Raw genomic sequence first — 15885 nt, forward strand, 5'->3', positions numbered from 1 at the left:
GAGTCACTGAACTGAACCTCTCTGGCATATCTGCACAGTTAGTGCCACTTTCAGACAAACAGTATGGGTTCCTATGAAGTCAGTTGTGCCGACACTCCATCCAATAAAGCCTCAAATCAGGAGGCATCTGTGTCTGTGGCATGCACGCGTGTGGTGTAAACATTTAGCTAGCCAGGCTTGTTAATGTTAGCTAACTTAAACCTGGTGATCCTCCCCTCAAGTCCAGTTTAACCAAGTTTAATTAGATGTTGTGTGCAGTGTTCAACATCTTGATTAAACCTGTCAGCTAACTTTTATTAGCCAACACTGGTGGACATTTAATTTTTGGCTAACACTGTGAAGGAACTGACTGACTTTCCTGTCCATGAAATAATGCTGCTACTGTGTCTGAAAACACTCGTAAGTGGTCCAAATGTTATGAAACCGAGACTTTGTTGCCAGATTATTTGTGAGCAGATTGAGCACTGTGCGTTACATTACAAATTGTTGTGTCCTAACTGCAATTATGTTGACTGATGAGGAAAGCCTCCAACCAGTATTTCCTCACTACTTGGCTACCAGCATCTACAGTATATGTAGAAAATTGCCATCTAAAATTTCAGTTGTGCGGCCAGCTTCAGTGCAACCAGAGAGGACTTGGTGACAGTAAACTTGACTGACCCTGATGAAACAGTCCAAACTCATATTCTCGTTGCTCTGTCATCAGGGCCTTCAGCTTTTCCACTGCTGGTCTCCAAACCACTCTAGTCACAGCCATGAGGGATGAACCACGCTCATTCTCTGCCACTGTGGCCATGCACCCAATTACCTTATAATTCCTTCAATACACCTATAAATAACTGCACATACTACAATTATAAGTGAAGTCTTGCAGTACCAAGGTGTTATAACACTTTTTATAGCCCTGGGTCTTCTTCCAGTGAGTGGGCAACCCCTGCTCAGTTTTTATATTTTGCGTAAACTTTAATGAACTGAAAACTGAAGTAACGTTGTTGGGTTTTTTTTTTTTTTGAGTTTGAGTTGGTTCAATTACTCACCAAGAATCCAGAGGTGCTGTCCAAAAGGCATCGGACTCTGGCTATGAAACATCTGTTGAGAAAGCAGGAGAGCTCGGGAGGGATTTCCCCTGCATCTGGAGAATGGAACAGGCTGCTCACTACAAAGTCTTCACCTGTAATTTAGTAAAGAAATATGGGGAGGGTATGAGTAATACAATTTGTACTGCAATTTGTGTAATAATACAGGAGAAAACAAAATACATATGTATAAATATGATGATGTTTTTAAATGACAACAATATTTATAGTAAGCAAAGGACTGGGACAGACTTCTTTTTTGTATTTTTAATACACTGCTGTTTAAAGCATTTATCTGTCAGCATTCATCAATTTTAATTAATGAATCATTAAAACTGTTAATAATGAGTGTAATGTGAGACAGACACCCTTAAGATCAGGCTTAAAACTTTCCTTTTTTGATAAAGCATATAGTTAGGGCTGGATCAGGTGACTCCGACTCCTCCCTCGGTTACGCTGCAATAGGCTCCTGGTGAGCTTCCCATGATGCACTGAGTGTTTCTTCTTCAGTCACCTTTCTCACTAACTATGTGTTTATATGCCTCGCTGCATTTAGTTATTAGTTATTATTAACATCTGCCTTACTTCCACAGCTCGTCTTTGTCCTGTCTTTCTCCCCTCACCCCTAACCGGTCGCGGCAGATGGCCGACACTCCCTGAGCCTGTTTCTGCTGGAGGTTTCTTCCTGTTGAAAGGGAGTTTTTCCTTCCCACTTTCGCCATGTGGGGGTCGTCTACTGATTGTTGGGGTTTTCCCTCTATATTTGTAGGGTCATTGCCTTGATTTGGCACTATATCAATAAATTTGAACTGAATTGAATTGAGATAGATACCAGACATGACCCTAGCATAGACAGTTCCTCTCATCAACATCATACAGGAATAGAAATCTCAGCAGCTGACCTCATCATCTCAAACCTATTGCATTGTTCGATAATAGAAACTAGAACTACCTAGAAACAAAATTATCAAGTTTTATGTTCCCATACTAAATTCATAGTGAGCTACCCACCAGTTCCTGCAGCTAGCTGGTTATCCTGGTGTGCCACCGTCCCTTGGTGCTGTGGAGGACACATGGCCCAGTGCAGCTGGCGTCTGAATTCCTGACGGTCGTCTATGTGGATGTAGTCAAACACATTCTGGTGCATCACGTCAGTCTGTGGAGAGGAGATTCGGATTAGTTTGGTTAGTCAGTTTTAATTTTTAGTTTTACATCCGATTTATGACTTTGGACGGCCGAGTTTTGCTTCCATTCTTGTAGCTGACAGCTGTTCGCCGCTCTCAGGGCTAATTCTGCCCCACCATTCCTGGGGAGGTCAACGCTATACATACAAAGTCGATGAAAGTCAGACAACCAGAGCACTCGCACAGTTACATACACATGCACAAAGGCAGGAGAATTGCCCCAGTACAGTAACAGTCTTAAGGGCAGCTGCGGGGCCAGTGAGGGCAGCTGTGTTTGTCAAACATCGCGTGACACCAGCTCCCGAACGGCAGTCCAGCCCAGCTTTCTCTCCACATCCACACAAACACACAGTAAGTAGGGTTCCAGCCCGCTCTCGTCATTCCTCCCTCTCTTTTCCAGCAATAGCTGTGTTTTCTGTCATTCCATGACAGATTCCTCACTAAAATGTTCAACCTTCTCCTCTTCCCTCTCTCCCTCCTCCCTGCCCTCGCTCCATAATTTCCACACTGGTGGCACGCGAGGCTTTTTGATCGCCTGCCTCTGCAAACACAATCTGTTCCCACTGTCTTCGGCGAGCGCTTCGTCCTGTGGTTGGGTTCCCTACCGGCAGTCAGGCAGACAGAAGGATCGAGTGACTATTGTTTATGTTTCTTGTAAAAAAACTCAGAGAGGAAAAGAAGAGGGGGAGGAAAAAGAGAATAAGTGATATTTTCAGTGACCTTCAAAGGCTAACTGCCCCTGTAACAAATTGGATCAAAGGCCAGTGGAGGTTTTCTGCTCTTCTGTGGCGCTTTCTTGTGGTGCTACTTAGCAAAGCCATGTCTTTTCTTCTTTATTTCCTGTGGTATATTATGGATAAGTGTCTTTCTGAATACAGCTGTGGGCTCAAAATTATGTTACATGCTGTCAAAGCCTGAGAGGCAAAGCATGTGGCTTAAAAACAACAGCTCCTTTGCGAGAGCTGAACATGTGGGAAAGTATAAAAGAATGTTTTCATGACAGTCTGAAAATACAACACGCGGATCTGTGAGTATTTAAAAAGCCATAATTTTAATGTAGAAAAATGTAGAAAAGCTGTCAACTACCCGTTCACTCCTATTCATCTTCTCTATGCTCAAAGTCACCTGCATTTTGTTTTTCACTTCTAAATATGGCCATCGCTGACTACAAAGAACACCTGATTTGAATTCTGAGCTCAACCTTGAGCTAATGCTGATGATACATTAGTTTATCACACCAAATGCTTTGCATGCTGCAGTGCTATGGCTCACAGCCAAACCTTTTGCGTGGTAATTCCTTTTCTTTTTCTTTCTTTAAAATAACTGTTTTGCATGTACGCAATTTAACATACTGCGGTGGCTTGATTCGCTTGATCCGCTGCCAAGTGTCTTACATACAGTCACTGCCGAGATCTGAGCACACAAAGGGCCAGTTGTGATTCTACTACTGTGAGCTGGTAAATTTACATCTCTTTAATATTTAATCAGCAGCTAACACGTTGCAAAACGGTCCCGGTCCTTCCCAACATGGATACGATTTTTGCTAATTCTTCGAGCACTTGTTGCATATTGAATGAATGAAAAAACAGCTGTTCATTTTTTTGTTTTTAACTGTGCTGGTCACATGTGTTTATGAAAGGCAACAACTGGATGGCAGCAACTCGACTCAACGCTGGGATGGTTTGCTGTGAAATTCAGCCAAGGCCATATTCAGGTTCTGTGCAATCATCAGCTCAAAACTGATTTTTTCCCCCATTACTTTGGTTTGATTCCTGCAAAATTATTGACATTAACTTTTCGCTCGGGTCTTTTTCTGAGCACGTGACAATGAAGCTGGCATAAAGTGAAACCTTAGCTAGCAAAATCTGATCATTTGAGTGGAAATTTATGGGAACAAAAATTAGACGTTACAAATTAAAAAGCGTTGACTGAGCTGCTAAGACACACGTGCATACGCAAATGCACCTTGGAGTTTTAATTTCCTTTGCCTGGTGGTTCCGTGCCATCTGTAGACACACACACACCTATGCACATACTGTGGCAGGGCGTCTCAGACCACTTTGGTTTTCATGTCAATTTCATGGCTGCCCCTGTCTGCTTGTGAGCCAAGTGGGAGCGCTGCAGAAGAATGTCTATCGTGACGTGTGTGTGTGTGTGTGTGAGAAAGAGAAGGCATGAGGGCAACAGGAGGAATTTTAACAGTGAAAAGCACTTTATTTATGGCTTTGAAGGAGAGCGATGATTTCAGTATCGAGGGACAGGCGAGCCCATGTTGACTTCATTCATAATTAATGACTGGCCGGGTATAGCCACTGGAAAGGAAAAGAGTTAAACCGTCGGTGACTTATCAGTGCCCACACACACATAACAGACGCCCGCAGAGTGTATCTCAGGGTGAAACAGAGGTCTTCACCCTTCTGTGGTCCCCTTAGGTGCAACCTTGTGGGTTTACTTTGCCCTCTGAAAGACTTATCAGGCATCAGGAAGTCAGAATTAAAAGAAAGGCAGTTTACTCCGGATCCTAAACTGGATGGGATGGATGGCAACAGAAGAATGGAGTGTACTAAAAACGGCAATTGTGACCTTGTTGAATAATGACAGCAATGAGGTCCTATGAGATTTGCAGATTCGTAACCTTAAGAGGGTTTGTGTGCTAAAACACTTTTATGGATGCTATCATCACTGATTACGAGGCCATGTGACCAGCTAAAGTACAAAAAAAAAGCAACCCATACCTCATTTTTATATTTTATATATTCTGGCTCAAAGCGCACATTTCCTACTGATCTGTTGGAGTTTTGGCACACTGATTCCCCCATCTACAGAACAGTCAAGGCTTATCAGCTTATCTATGGATAATCATATGCACAGCGTGCATTTCGTTTATACATATTAAACATAGATTATACAATGTTTTTACTGTGTTCGTGTGAAAACACAAGGGAGAAGTTCAACTCACCTGATGAAATCCCAGATAGTCCACAATGGTCGAGGAAGCGTAAAAAACCATCCCGTCACTGCTCACCACCAAGGCAAAGCCTGTCAGAGACTACACACACACACAAACACACACAGAAAGAGAGTCAGGGCAGCTCGTGCAGCAAATAAACTCAAATGCAACAAACACACACATGACTTCTCTAATCTGTCTGTGAAAAGCGTAATACAGGTGTAAGAATATAGTCAGATGTTCTAATTTGTGACCTAACCGTGGTTGAAGTTATTACTACGCCCTTAAAAAAATAATTTTTGCTTGTAAAACCTTTAAAAATGTAATATTCAACTTCTTTCCATAATTCTCAGAACAGCAGAAAAACTGTAAAAATGGAACAAAAGATAGAAAATTACAACACAAGTGAGGGAATGAAAGACAGATGGTTGTGTTACAGAGCGAGCCAAATAAAACTTAGTGATTTATAATGCAAAATATTGCTTGTGAAAGACTTTTTTCCCTCATATTCTCTGGTTAAAATGGTATTTTTTAAAGCAGTTAGCTCACAGATGACTTACGCGCCTATTTGCGCTCCTTTAAAGTTACGCTTTTCATAAGCTCGAAACTCTAATAATTAAGTCTGTTTGACTGGTACAGCTGCTTTGATTTGTCGTAGCAAACACACTGATTAAAAGCAGAGAAACTCCAGACACAAGCACACTTCTTCCCACTTTCCCTCTTTGCTCACACACCCATCCACACAAAGCTAGGGAGGGGGGGGGGGGGGGATAACGTGTTTGGCCAGCGGAGGATACAGAGAAAGAAAATGTTAAATAAATACACAAATGGTATCTGTTAAATGAGGAGAGATGGACAGATGGAGAGGAAAAGAAAGAGTGCGAGAGAGATATTTAAAAAAGGCAGCACATGAAGGAGAAAAGCACAGGAAGGAGACGGGAAAGAGGCCTTCCAGTGTGCAGTGTGCGCACAGCTGTGATAGCGTGACAACTGCAAGGCTACTTGACTTGCGTGACTGCTGCTGCCAGAGTCTGTCACCTCTATTTTACTGCGAGACTATGCAGGTCTTTCCTGGTGTGTGTGTGTGTTTCTGCGTGTTTCTGTGTGTTTCTATGTGTTTCTGTGTGTTTCTGCGTGTTTCTGCGTGTTTCTGCGTGTTTCTGCGTGTTTCTATGTGTTTCTGTGTGTTTCTATGTGTTTCTGTGTGTTTCTGTGTGTTTCTGTGTACTTTATAAGGTAGAAAGCCCAGCTGCCCCTCACTTCACCCCAGTGCCCGCTCCTTCCACGTCTCTGTCACTTACACCCAGCAGTGATCTGATTGCCTCAGCGAGAGGTGAATGCTCACTGTACGCGCCCTGTCCTTACCTGTCCCATAAACCCCTCTCTGTGACCTCTCTGTGAGCAGAGCAATCTGTAGCCCTAAAACCTATCAGCGTAGAAGTCAAACTGCAGCAAAGCAAAGCCTCTGAGACAGAAATATTGAGACACTGACATGATGACATCTGAAAACAGTATATGAAAGCATGACGGCAGCAGTGGAGACTGGAAGATGGGTCAAGTCCTCTGTGGCATAGATGCAGATGATGTTTGACAAGTTTAACTGGCACATGTTCAAACGTCAGGGGGGGTACACATAAACACACATAGATGCACAACTTATTCCAGCATTCAAAACAGATGCAGATGGAAATAAAGCACACTGATATAGCATCTTTCCTCTAATACAGGTCCTCACTCAGCATTTAATGTGCAACATTTGTACAAATTAAAAGTCTTTGTTACTCAGACCAGCATTTTTGGAGCCCTCTGGAGGGTAGCGATCAATCATCATTAGTAGATTAATATTTAATGTAGCTATGTAATGTATTTAGTACTTCAATAAACATCTGGGAACATGTCAGTGCCAGATGTGATATATTTATGTCTAAATCCAACACCGCCAACGCAGTGTCGCGGCAGTTCATCAGATAGTCACAACATCTAATGTACTTATTCGGGTTTCTGGACATAATTACCCACCCTTATCTTTGTATCCCTGAAGACATTTTTTCATCTGTCTGGCCTCAGATGTCCTGATTCATGTCCGTGTACACAAAGTGAATATTTTCCGCTATTTGAAAGGGTGTCACAGACGGGGTTGGCCTTGGAGTGATCATTTGACCTCAGTTTGAGTCATGGAGTGACATTATTTATATTATAGAAAATGTTTAGCAGCACGTTAATATGAAACAATATTTTATTGGTTATCATTAAAAACGACTTGTTGAGGGTGAGGATATAAAAGCGAGTTGGTTACGTTTAAGCTGTAAAGCTGCGGTTTGGTTTAAAAAAAGATCCTGTTGTGGATTAAAATACAACAGCTGAAAGCTCTCATTTCTTAGCAATAATAGTTTCACTGTCATGCTGACTGTCACAGAAAAATATGCCAATGCATGACCATGAACTTGAACAAACAGATTGCTTTTTCACGACTATTTCACATGTAGCTATAAAGGTCTCAAGCATGGGCCACTTGAAGGTCCTTGGATCATGTGTCCAAAAACTCGTGAAAACATCCTAAGCATGCTGGAAAGCTAGGTTGACTTTATGAGGTCGTACAAGGCCATAAAAAGGTCGACATTTACATGTAAGGTTCATTCAGATTTATTTAGCCCATTCACCTTTCCCCACTCCTCTTCCAAGTCAGTGAAATGCCAGTAAATTTCTGCAACCCAAATTCTTTACAAAAGGACTTTGACATTTTTATTCTTCTGGAACAAATAGGCCTCAGACCTGTGACCTGAAAGAGTATGCACAAGCAAAAAGTGTATGTTCTATAGCTTTAATTGCGTTTGTTTTTTACATGTGCAAAACTTCAAGAGAACATCCGTCATTTATGCTGGAATAGAGCAGCTTATTTACTACATTTCCAGTTAAAGAGCTGGAAGGAACATCAGAACTCTATTACTCAAAATAACAATTAGTGTTTGCTTTTATATAAATAAAACCAAACACTTTATATGAATCAGCTAAATACATCTAAACACTGCCTGTTCTTCTGTTGTTGTAAACTAGGCAACAAAAAAAAGTTCCAGAAACAGAAATACTGTTATGATATTGGCTGCACTGCCGCATGCTGTTTTTGTGTGTTTCTCCATTCACATTCCCCTTGGTTCCTTGCATACTAAAGCCTTTAGGTAATGGAAACAGGCACCTGCTGCTGGCCTGCTCCACCACATATCTGCAACCGCAACGCCCCCAGCTCTCATAACTGGCCCTGAGAGACTAAAAGCTTTGACTTACAAATCTTAAGAGGCCCTTTGCACGCAGAGCCCAAAATAAAATATATGTTCGCTGGACTTGGAAGCAGCAGGGGAGCTGTAGGGCGATTGGGGCGGGAGAAGGATGTTGGTGGCGGGCATGGCGTTATTGCCTTGTATCAATGTTTCAAAGGAGTTTCTTTAGTGTTCCTGCTGTCTTGTGTCGACAGTGAGAAATGAGGGGAGGTCGCAGCAACCGTGGTGATACACGCAATAGGGTTGCAGTAATATAGGATCGTGTTGTATTGACTGGTTGTTAGAAAACTTTTGATAAGCCACTCAAACCAGAGTCACACATGACAAACATTTTTCATTAAAAGACTAAAAGAAGTGGTCTGTCCATCAGTCCACTGCGTTACTTCTGACTGAAATGTGTTAAAATGATATAAAGAGTTGCCTTTTAATGCGGGAAATGTAAAATATTAAAGACTTTGTTAGTATCTTTGCTTCCCCCTTGAACCTCTTTTGAGTCTAAACAGCCATTACAACACATTTTCCTCTATTAGCCTAGGTAAGTGTTGATAATTAAATATGAAAAAAAAACCATGGATGGAAATATGTTTAAATGTCCAAAAACACTGCTGCAGCACAACACAGCACAACACTGTCATCATGCGAATTCAATTTATGCAATAAATCCTGCAACTTCCAGCACATTCGATCTGCATCAATCTCCAAAGAATTGCCTTCAGACATTTGCAAACACAGTTCATATGCAAACAGATAAACATGTACAAACACATATGCGTACAGACAAAGACATGCAATCTCCCCCAGACACGCGCACACTCAAATATCCGTCTCTTCCCTCTCTTGGGATCTCGTCACCATAAGTAATGTGCAGTTTGCTATGAGGCCCCGCTGCAGGTTGAGTCACGTAACAGGAGGCAGCACATCACTACGGTCAATCTAACCTTTTGTTTCCTGTCCCACTGAGAAGCCTGACACGTTAACAAAAGCATCAGTGGATCGCTTCTGCACTCCGAATGAAGATCCGTGTAGTTTTTGTGCCATAATCTCTGTCGTAATTTACTGCTTGACCGAGAGCCATGGGAATATTGCAATGACGACTTAATGCCCGAGCAATTCCCATGTAGCATATGGCTACGTGCATTTAAATGAGTCACACAAACGGCTTGTCACATGCTGTTTGTTACTCCACGCGAAATAAATGCCCTCGTAAAACGTGCTGTTAAAAACCTGATTAAAGGTCTCGGGTCAAGTGAGTGCTGAACAGACCTCCTATGTTCTCTGATAAATGTCGACAGGCTTGACGCCTTCTCGCTCTCTAGTTCTCGCTTTCTCGTGCTTTCGGACGGAGGTCCGACCACACACAGAAGCACACTTCCCTTGGATGCTCAAGCCGCCAACATGTGAGAGTCCCCACCTAATTCATCAGCTCTGACACTCCTGTCTCACCCATATGTCACGCAACAGCACAGCCCTGCAAAGAAGGCAGGACCAAAGGGCAAAGGGCACACACACATGCAAACAAAATCCCCCCATGTCCCATATTCCCAATCACTAATTCAGAAGCAAATGTATGCAAACCAGAGCATGGCAGGAACGTAAGTGCCAACCAAAGGTTAAAATATGGCACATAGTGTGGTAACAGTTGATATTAATACAACTGCTTTGGTGCTGTATTTACAGATGTAGCATGTTAAATGTTCCACATGATCGCCACACATACAGACAACACCCATGTGGTTTCTTACTTCCAGGAGGAGGCTGCTTTCATTCACGCCTGTGCCCAGTGGAAGGCTCTCTTTCCTGGGTTCAGGGTTAGAGGATGCTGTGCTCATGATGTGCTTCCTGCTGGTCTTGTCTTGGCTCGCTGTAAAAAAAAGAAAAGAAAATAGGTAAACAGGTTGGCACGAAGGACTCGGTTTTGTTTAAAACAATAATCCAAAAGCCACCGGCCGGTTTGAGAATGTTAAAAATGAGAACAGAAGAGGTGGAAAGAAAATCCCCAAACAAAACGAGAAGATCACACACGCTGGATACAGCCCTGATTTAAATGCATCCTTATAGGGTTATGCGCTCATATGTGCTGTTGAAGGTCTGAATTCTTAACCTAATTCAATGCACATTCAGAATGCAGAGCATATAACAAGGCCCGTGTCAAAACAGGAAACAGTTGACTTTAATAACAATAATAATTCTGTTTTCTCTGATATGGCAGCGAGAAAACACGACCGGCACTCAGACATGTGGCCGACACATTAACTGTATTGGTCTCCCTTTCTTAGGCGCTGCACTAATGCCCGGTATTACTCTGCGTGGTTGGCTGGTTTTACAAGACAAAACACTGGAAGATTTCATGACTTTAGAGGATTTCTTACACACGATACAGCCACATGCACATGCGAATCTCACTGGGCTACAGAAAGCCAGGCCAAAAAAAATTGAATGCTTTAGCGACATTTGAATGGGAAGTGGTTAACCAGACATAGAGCATTCACTTGTGGATGCTCATGCTCTCTGCTTTTACTGAACTGTGCAACAGGTTCTCAGTCAACAATAACAAATATACTCAGCTGCTAAAATAAGAACATCTTGTCTAAGCAACCCCCTGAATAAAGCATCATAGTTTTTTTTTAAGTTGACTTATGCAGTTGCCGTTGTGGAGTTTTATACATTAAAGCTGATTTGTACTACATCACGAGAATAACACAATTACATTTTGCACTATTTCACATGTTATAACATAGAGACACAATATGACAAAGTCCTTTGTGCACGAAAGTGTCGTTGACGAATAAGTAAAAGCCTTCTGGTTCCAGTGACTAACTAAGCCTGACCTCTGGCCTCTCTGTGGATCACAAAGAGGGCTCCTACAGACCGACAATGTAATGAGCGGCCATCAAATCTCTCGCTACACTGTCTCGTATCTAAGCACAGTAACCTGGGTCTTCAAAGGTGAAATATGCCACCTGCATGCTTAAGCCCATGCAATTAGCTTACGTGACTGTGGCATGTCGATTCGTCACATGTGCACACGTGGTGACGTATGCATTGCGTGTCGAAGGCATGTTTGCGTGTTTCTCTCACAGGCGTGCTGTCAGGGAGCATGCAGCTCACTCCGAGTGACCGGCCCTTCACTCCATCATTCATTGTAGCAGGCACGGATTAGTCACGCCACATGCACACACACACACACACACACACTGAGAGCATATAAATCTATACATCTACTGATGCTTCATATAGCTCCCACCCCCACTGAATAACCCCATCACAGCTTCCCTCCTCCTCTCTCCACCCCGCCTTTGTTTCAGTCCATCGACGACTGATTTCACGGATTTTGTTGGAACAGTTTGCGTTCTCTTGAATCCACGCTGAAGCTTGCAAACCCTTTTTTTCTGCGCCCGTACAGTTTGTCAGGATGAATTTCTTTCACGTGCAATAATTCATTCCCCCAGTTGGAAAAGTAGGTTTATTCAAGCTGTACGAGGAAATAAATGCCCTAACGTGTGCAAGCGCAACAGCTTTGACAGACAGCTACATTTAAAAAAGCCAGTAATAATGTTAAGTATTTTGTCATAACCTCTGCAGGTGCAAATGCATGCAAACAAATAGACTCAGTCACAGACACGCGAACACTCACAAAACCCATTCTGTCCAATCACCGCAACATCATCCAACCAGTGGAAACCACTGCAGAGGGAAATGAATCTAATAACCGTCTTTATTTTCCTCCTTCAACGCCTGGTGCATTTTTTTGTTTTCTCTCTTACGGCAGCTTTTTGGAGAGGATGCAGCGTCAGGAAAGACAAACATACGGGATGATTAATTATCGGCACCGGCACTTCCTCTGCCAACAATACGGGCTTTATTCATCGCCGCTCATGTCTTCGGGTTTGCTTTTCTTTGCCTCTATTTTCTCCCTCTCTGGTCGAAAAAGGAAAACAGAGTAGGTAATGGTGAGGCGTTTATGTGCTCCGCATGAGGACAGGGTGTTAAGTAAAAAGTGACAAGTAGCGGGATGTAGATGGTGCCAAAGGGTGAGGCTGAAAGTGTTTAGCTCCTTTTTAGTCAGCACCGTCTGTCTTTCCACTTTCACTGAGAATCTCAGGACCACCCGCCAAACACCGAGCATAACACAGCGTGACTTCATTTTCACAGTCTAAGGCACAATTGTCTCAGCACTTCAATCACCAAACAGAACTTCTGGGATGACTGACGAGAGGAGCTTATAGTGATATTAGATGCGTTGATTTAACATTATGAGAAGTGCTGTAATTCAGAGGGAGCCAAAGGACTTTCACAAAACTTTGAACAACCTGCTGGATGCCGCCTGTAAGCAGAGCAGAGCCCTGTGTGAAGCAGGTATTAACTTAAACGGCCTCTAGGGGGTGAGGTGAGGTTTGGCACTGTAGCAGACGGATGTGTAGAGCACAGGCTCGGTTTGTTTGTCTGTTTTCAACTGCTTCTCCTCTAAAGCCACTTCCTCCTGTAACACCACCAAGAACACCTTAAAAAAAACAAAACAAAAGAAAAAAAGAAAGAACAAAAACAGAGAGAAAACAGAAAAGAGATAAAAGAAGAGGCCGCATCCAATAAGAAGAAAAGACAGGGAGAGACAGTTGTTTCAGCAGAGGGGTGTAACGTATCTGAGGGCTTGACATGCTTTTTTTTTTAAAATAATGGGGATAAAAGACAAAAAAAATAGTTACAAATTGATGCCAAATGCTGAATGCAGGAATCAAAGATGTCACGACATTATGCTTAAACATAATGCTGCAGAAGAGTTTTTATGACTATGCAAATTTGTGAATTGCTTCAAGTCATGCACAAGGGTTGGTCTACTTTTAACATCATGTTCCTAAACAGAGCAATGCGCAGTGAGGAGCGAGTAAGTGCTTTTACACGGCTCATAGACACGAAACCAGCAGGCATCCTGCTCCAAGCTGAGTCAGTAAGGTGGTTATAGCTGCTGTTTCTGTAGTTTTTCACTATGTTACATTTAAAGTAAATGTTAGTAGAAGTTGGTCCAGTCAATTTTAGCGTTACGTTAAAACTGTTGTAGGTAACAATATACACAACTGTTAAAATTAGCTTGACTAACTATCTACAGCAGATGAACAGTATCTGAGAGTCTATAAAAATCCAGCAAAGATCTGACACAAGACATAAGACGTGTATCTGGCCCTTCAACCGGTTACTGAAGCCTCATTAAAAAGGGTTAGAGTGGAGGGGCGGATGTCAAGAAGCCATTCTTAATGACAGAAAACAGGGAGAATACACAATAGCTGGACTGAAAACCAGTGGCAACAGATCTGATGGGAGTGATGAATTCGTGGTTTAAATCTCTGTTTCAAACTGTCATCAATATATACGCAGGAAGTCGGGAGAGATGTACAACACTGAGTTTTTTCAGCCATCTGCAAAGCACGGCAGAGGTGCTATCATGATTTGGGCCTGCATTTCAGCCACAGGTGTTTGAGATCTTTTGAGACCACTGTGCCACGCCATCTGGAGAGCATGTGATCTGCAGCAGTTTCATTTTTCAGTATGACAATGATCCGAAACACACCGTCAATGCAGCAAAAGCATACCAGGATCGAAAAACACACAGTGAAACACTATCACGCACAAGGCCTCCCAAAAGCCTGGAGCTCAACATTATTGAAGCAGTGTGGGATCATCTTGATAGAGAACAGAACAAAAAGCAGTCAAGGTCCAAAGAAGAAGAAGCCTGGAGAACTATTCCTGAAGACTACTTTACATTAAAGAAATTACAAGAAAGCTAAGAGGGTTCAGATTGTGTTGAAGAATAAATATGGTCATACCAAATATTGACTTTATAGCCAGTATTTTTGCACATTTCACTAAATCACTGCACCTAGCAAAGTATATATACACTTTAAACGAGAGATACTAAAAATATTTATTCATTATTTATAATGAATGAAAAACAAAAAACCCAAGAAACTCCCAGCAAACTTCACTGAAAGGTAATTTCAGATTAACGTCATCATCTATCAGATAAAATCTCATTTCTGGTGAATGGCAGGGACACCTACACCCATTCATCTCTGTGCGCCCCTCATTGGAGTAGCAGGGGTGCCATCTTTTGGCAGCTGATCCACGGCTGTGCCAAGAAGAGCTCCAGACATGAACATGGGAGCGCAGTACAGCACAGCAGTTCTTCCCCTCCCACAAGGCTTGCGTGAGTAGAGAAAACTATGTGTGTGTGTGTGTTTTCATATGTGTGTGTGGAGGCTGGGTTGGCTCACTGCCACCTCCTTTGCCTATTCCCGCCCCCTTCCCTTAGCACTCTTCTCTCTCTCTCTCACTGCCGGCACAGGAAATCCACAGCAGAGAGAGCAATACTAACAGAGAGAGAGGCAGCATGAGAGAGAGAGAGAGAGAGGAGCTGGCTGATCAAGGGCTGGTTGTCACGCGAGCGAGCCGTCTGTCAATCTCCCCCCCTTCCTCCTGACAGGCTGCTGGCGGACAGCCAAGGCCTTGCGTGCAAGCCGACGAGCCACATTAGCCCATAAAGAATTTCATAATAGCAACAGCTGTTAAATATTGATGACTGCTGGCAAGCGCTCAATGTCGCTCTGCAAAAAGGTTAAGCCTCCTCTGTAATGGAAGCTAATACTTCATTATGCCAGAGATCAAATGTCCGGATCTCGCCTCGTCCAAATTTGAACTTTTTTTTCTCTTGTTTTTGCAATAAAAAAAAAAACACAAAAAAGGATTTACAGCTAGAAAAGTTTGGGGGCATTTCCCTGCTGTTCTAAAGACAAACAGAAGCAGACTTTTCCACTGCTTTTAACTCCAGCAGATGAGGAAACATACAGCACACAATCATCCCACGTAACAATATTAACTTTAAATATGAGCTTCGTAAGCTCACCGATATTGTTTTAGATTAATGTTTTGGTTCCCCTGTGACCTGCTATGTGAGATTACATTTAAATGAATGGAGAGATTTAGAGCAACTTTCTTTGTCTGCTAACAAAACAACAACTACAAACAGCACTTTTGTTGGAGGCAGCACAGGAATTAGAAATATTTACCTTTCAGAGGAGATTATAATGCGAGCGAGTCATTTTTATTTTCCTGGGGGAGCATGCACATGTACTGTAGTTTGAGCAGCTGGGGGAAGCCTATCTCTGAAGCAGGAAAAAAACAGAACCCTGATTCCCGAACAGAACGTAAACAAAGGCCTTGGTTGTGCGCCTAGATACTGAAGCAGAAGGGAAGTGATATTATGACAGAGCAAATGGGATCACACAGAATAGAGGACAAGATGTAAATTCAATTGTTTCCACTTCTCTGTTTTGGTTAGCAAGCAGTCGCCACACTCTACAGGAGTAATACGTCTCCACACATGAGCCTTTGGGCAAAACATACTTGCA

At 42.6% G+C, this 15885-nt stretch overlaps 2 protein-coding genes across 2 annotated transcripts in view; one reads left to right on the forward strand and one right to left on the reverse strand.

The window, feature by feature from the left end:
* LOC146511014 (leukocyte elastase inhibitor-like) overlaps window positions 1-15885 on the forward strand; it is a 258585-nt gene that overhangs the window by 65373 nt on the left and 177327 nt on the right. The gene's annotated exons all lie outside the window — the stretch shown is intronic.
* Window positions 1-15885, reverse strand: part of ahrra (aryl-hydrocarbon receptor repressor a) — a 63674-nt gene that overhangs the window by 5682 nt on the left and 42107 nt on the right. The window contains exons 4-7 of the mRNA XM_085172471.1: window positions 10228-10346; window positions 5220-5309; window positions 2088-2232; window positions 1038-1171 (exon numbers count right to left, since the gene is read on the reverse strand). Of these exons, the coding sequence (XP_085028597.1) occupies window positions 1038-1171; window positions 2088-2232; window positions 5220-5309; window positions 10228-10346 (488 nt within the window). The remainder of the gene's footprint in view (window positions 1-1037; window positions 1172-2087; window positions 2233-5219; window positions 5310-10227; window positions 10347-15885) is intronic.

Source organism: Neolamprologus multifasciatus, chromosome 9, assembly GCF_963576455.1.
Source record: "Neolamprologus multifasciatus chromosome 9, fNeoMul1.2, whole genome shotgun sequence".
NCBI lineage: Eukaryota > Metazoa > Chordata > Actinopteri > Cichliformes > Cichlidae > Neolamprologus > Neolamprologus multifasciatus.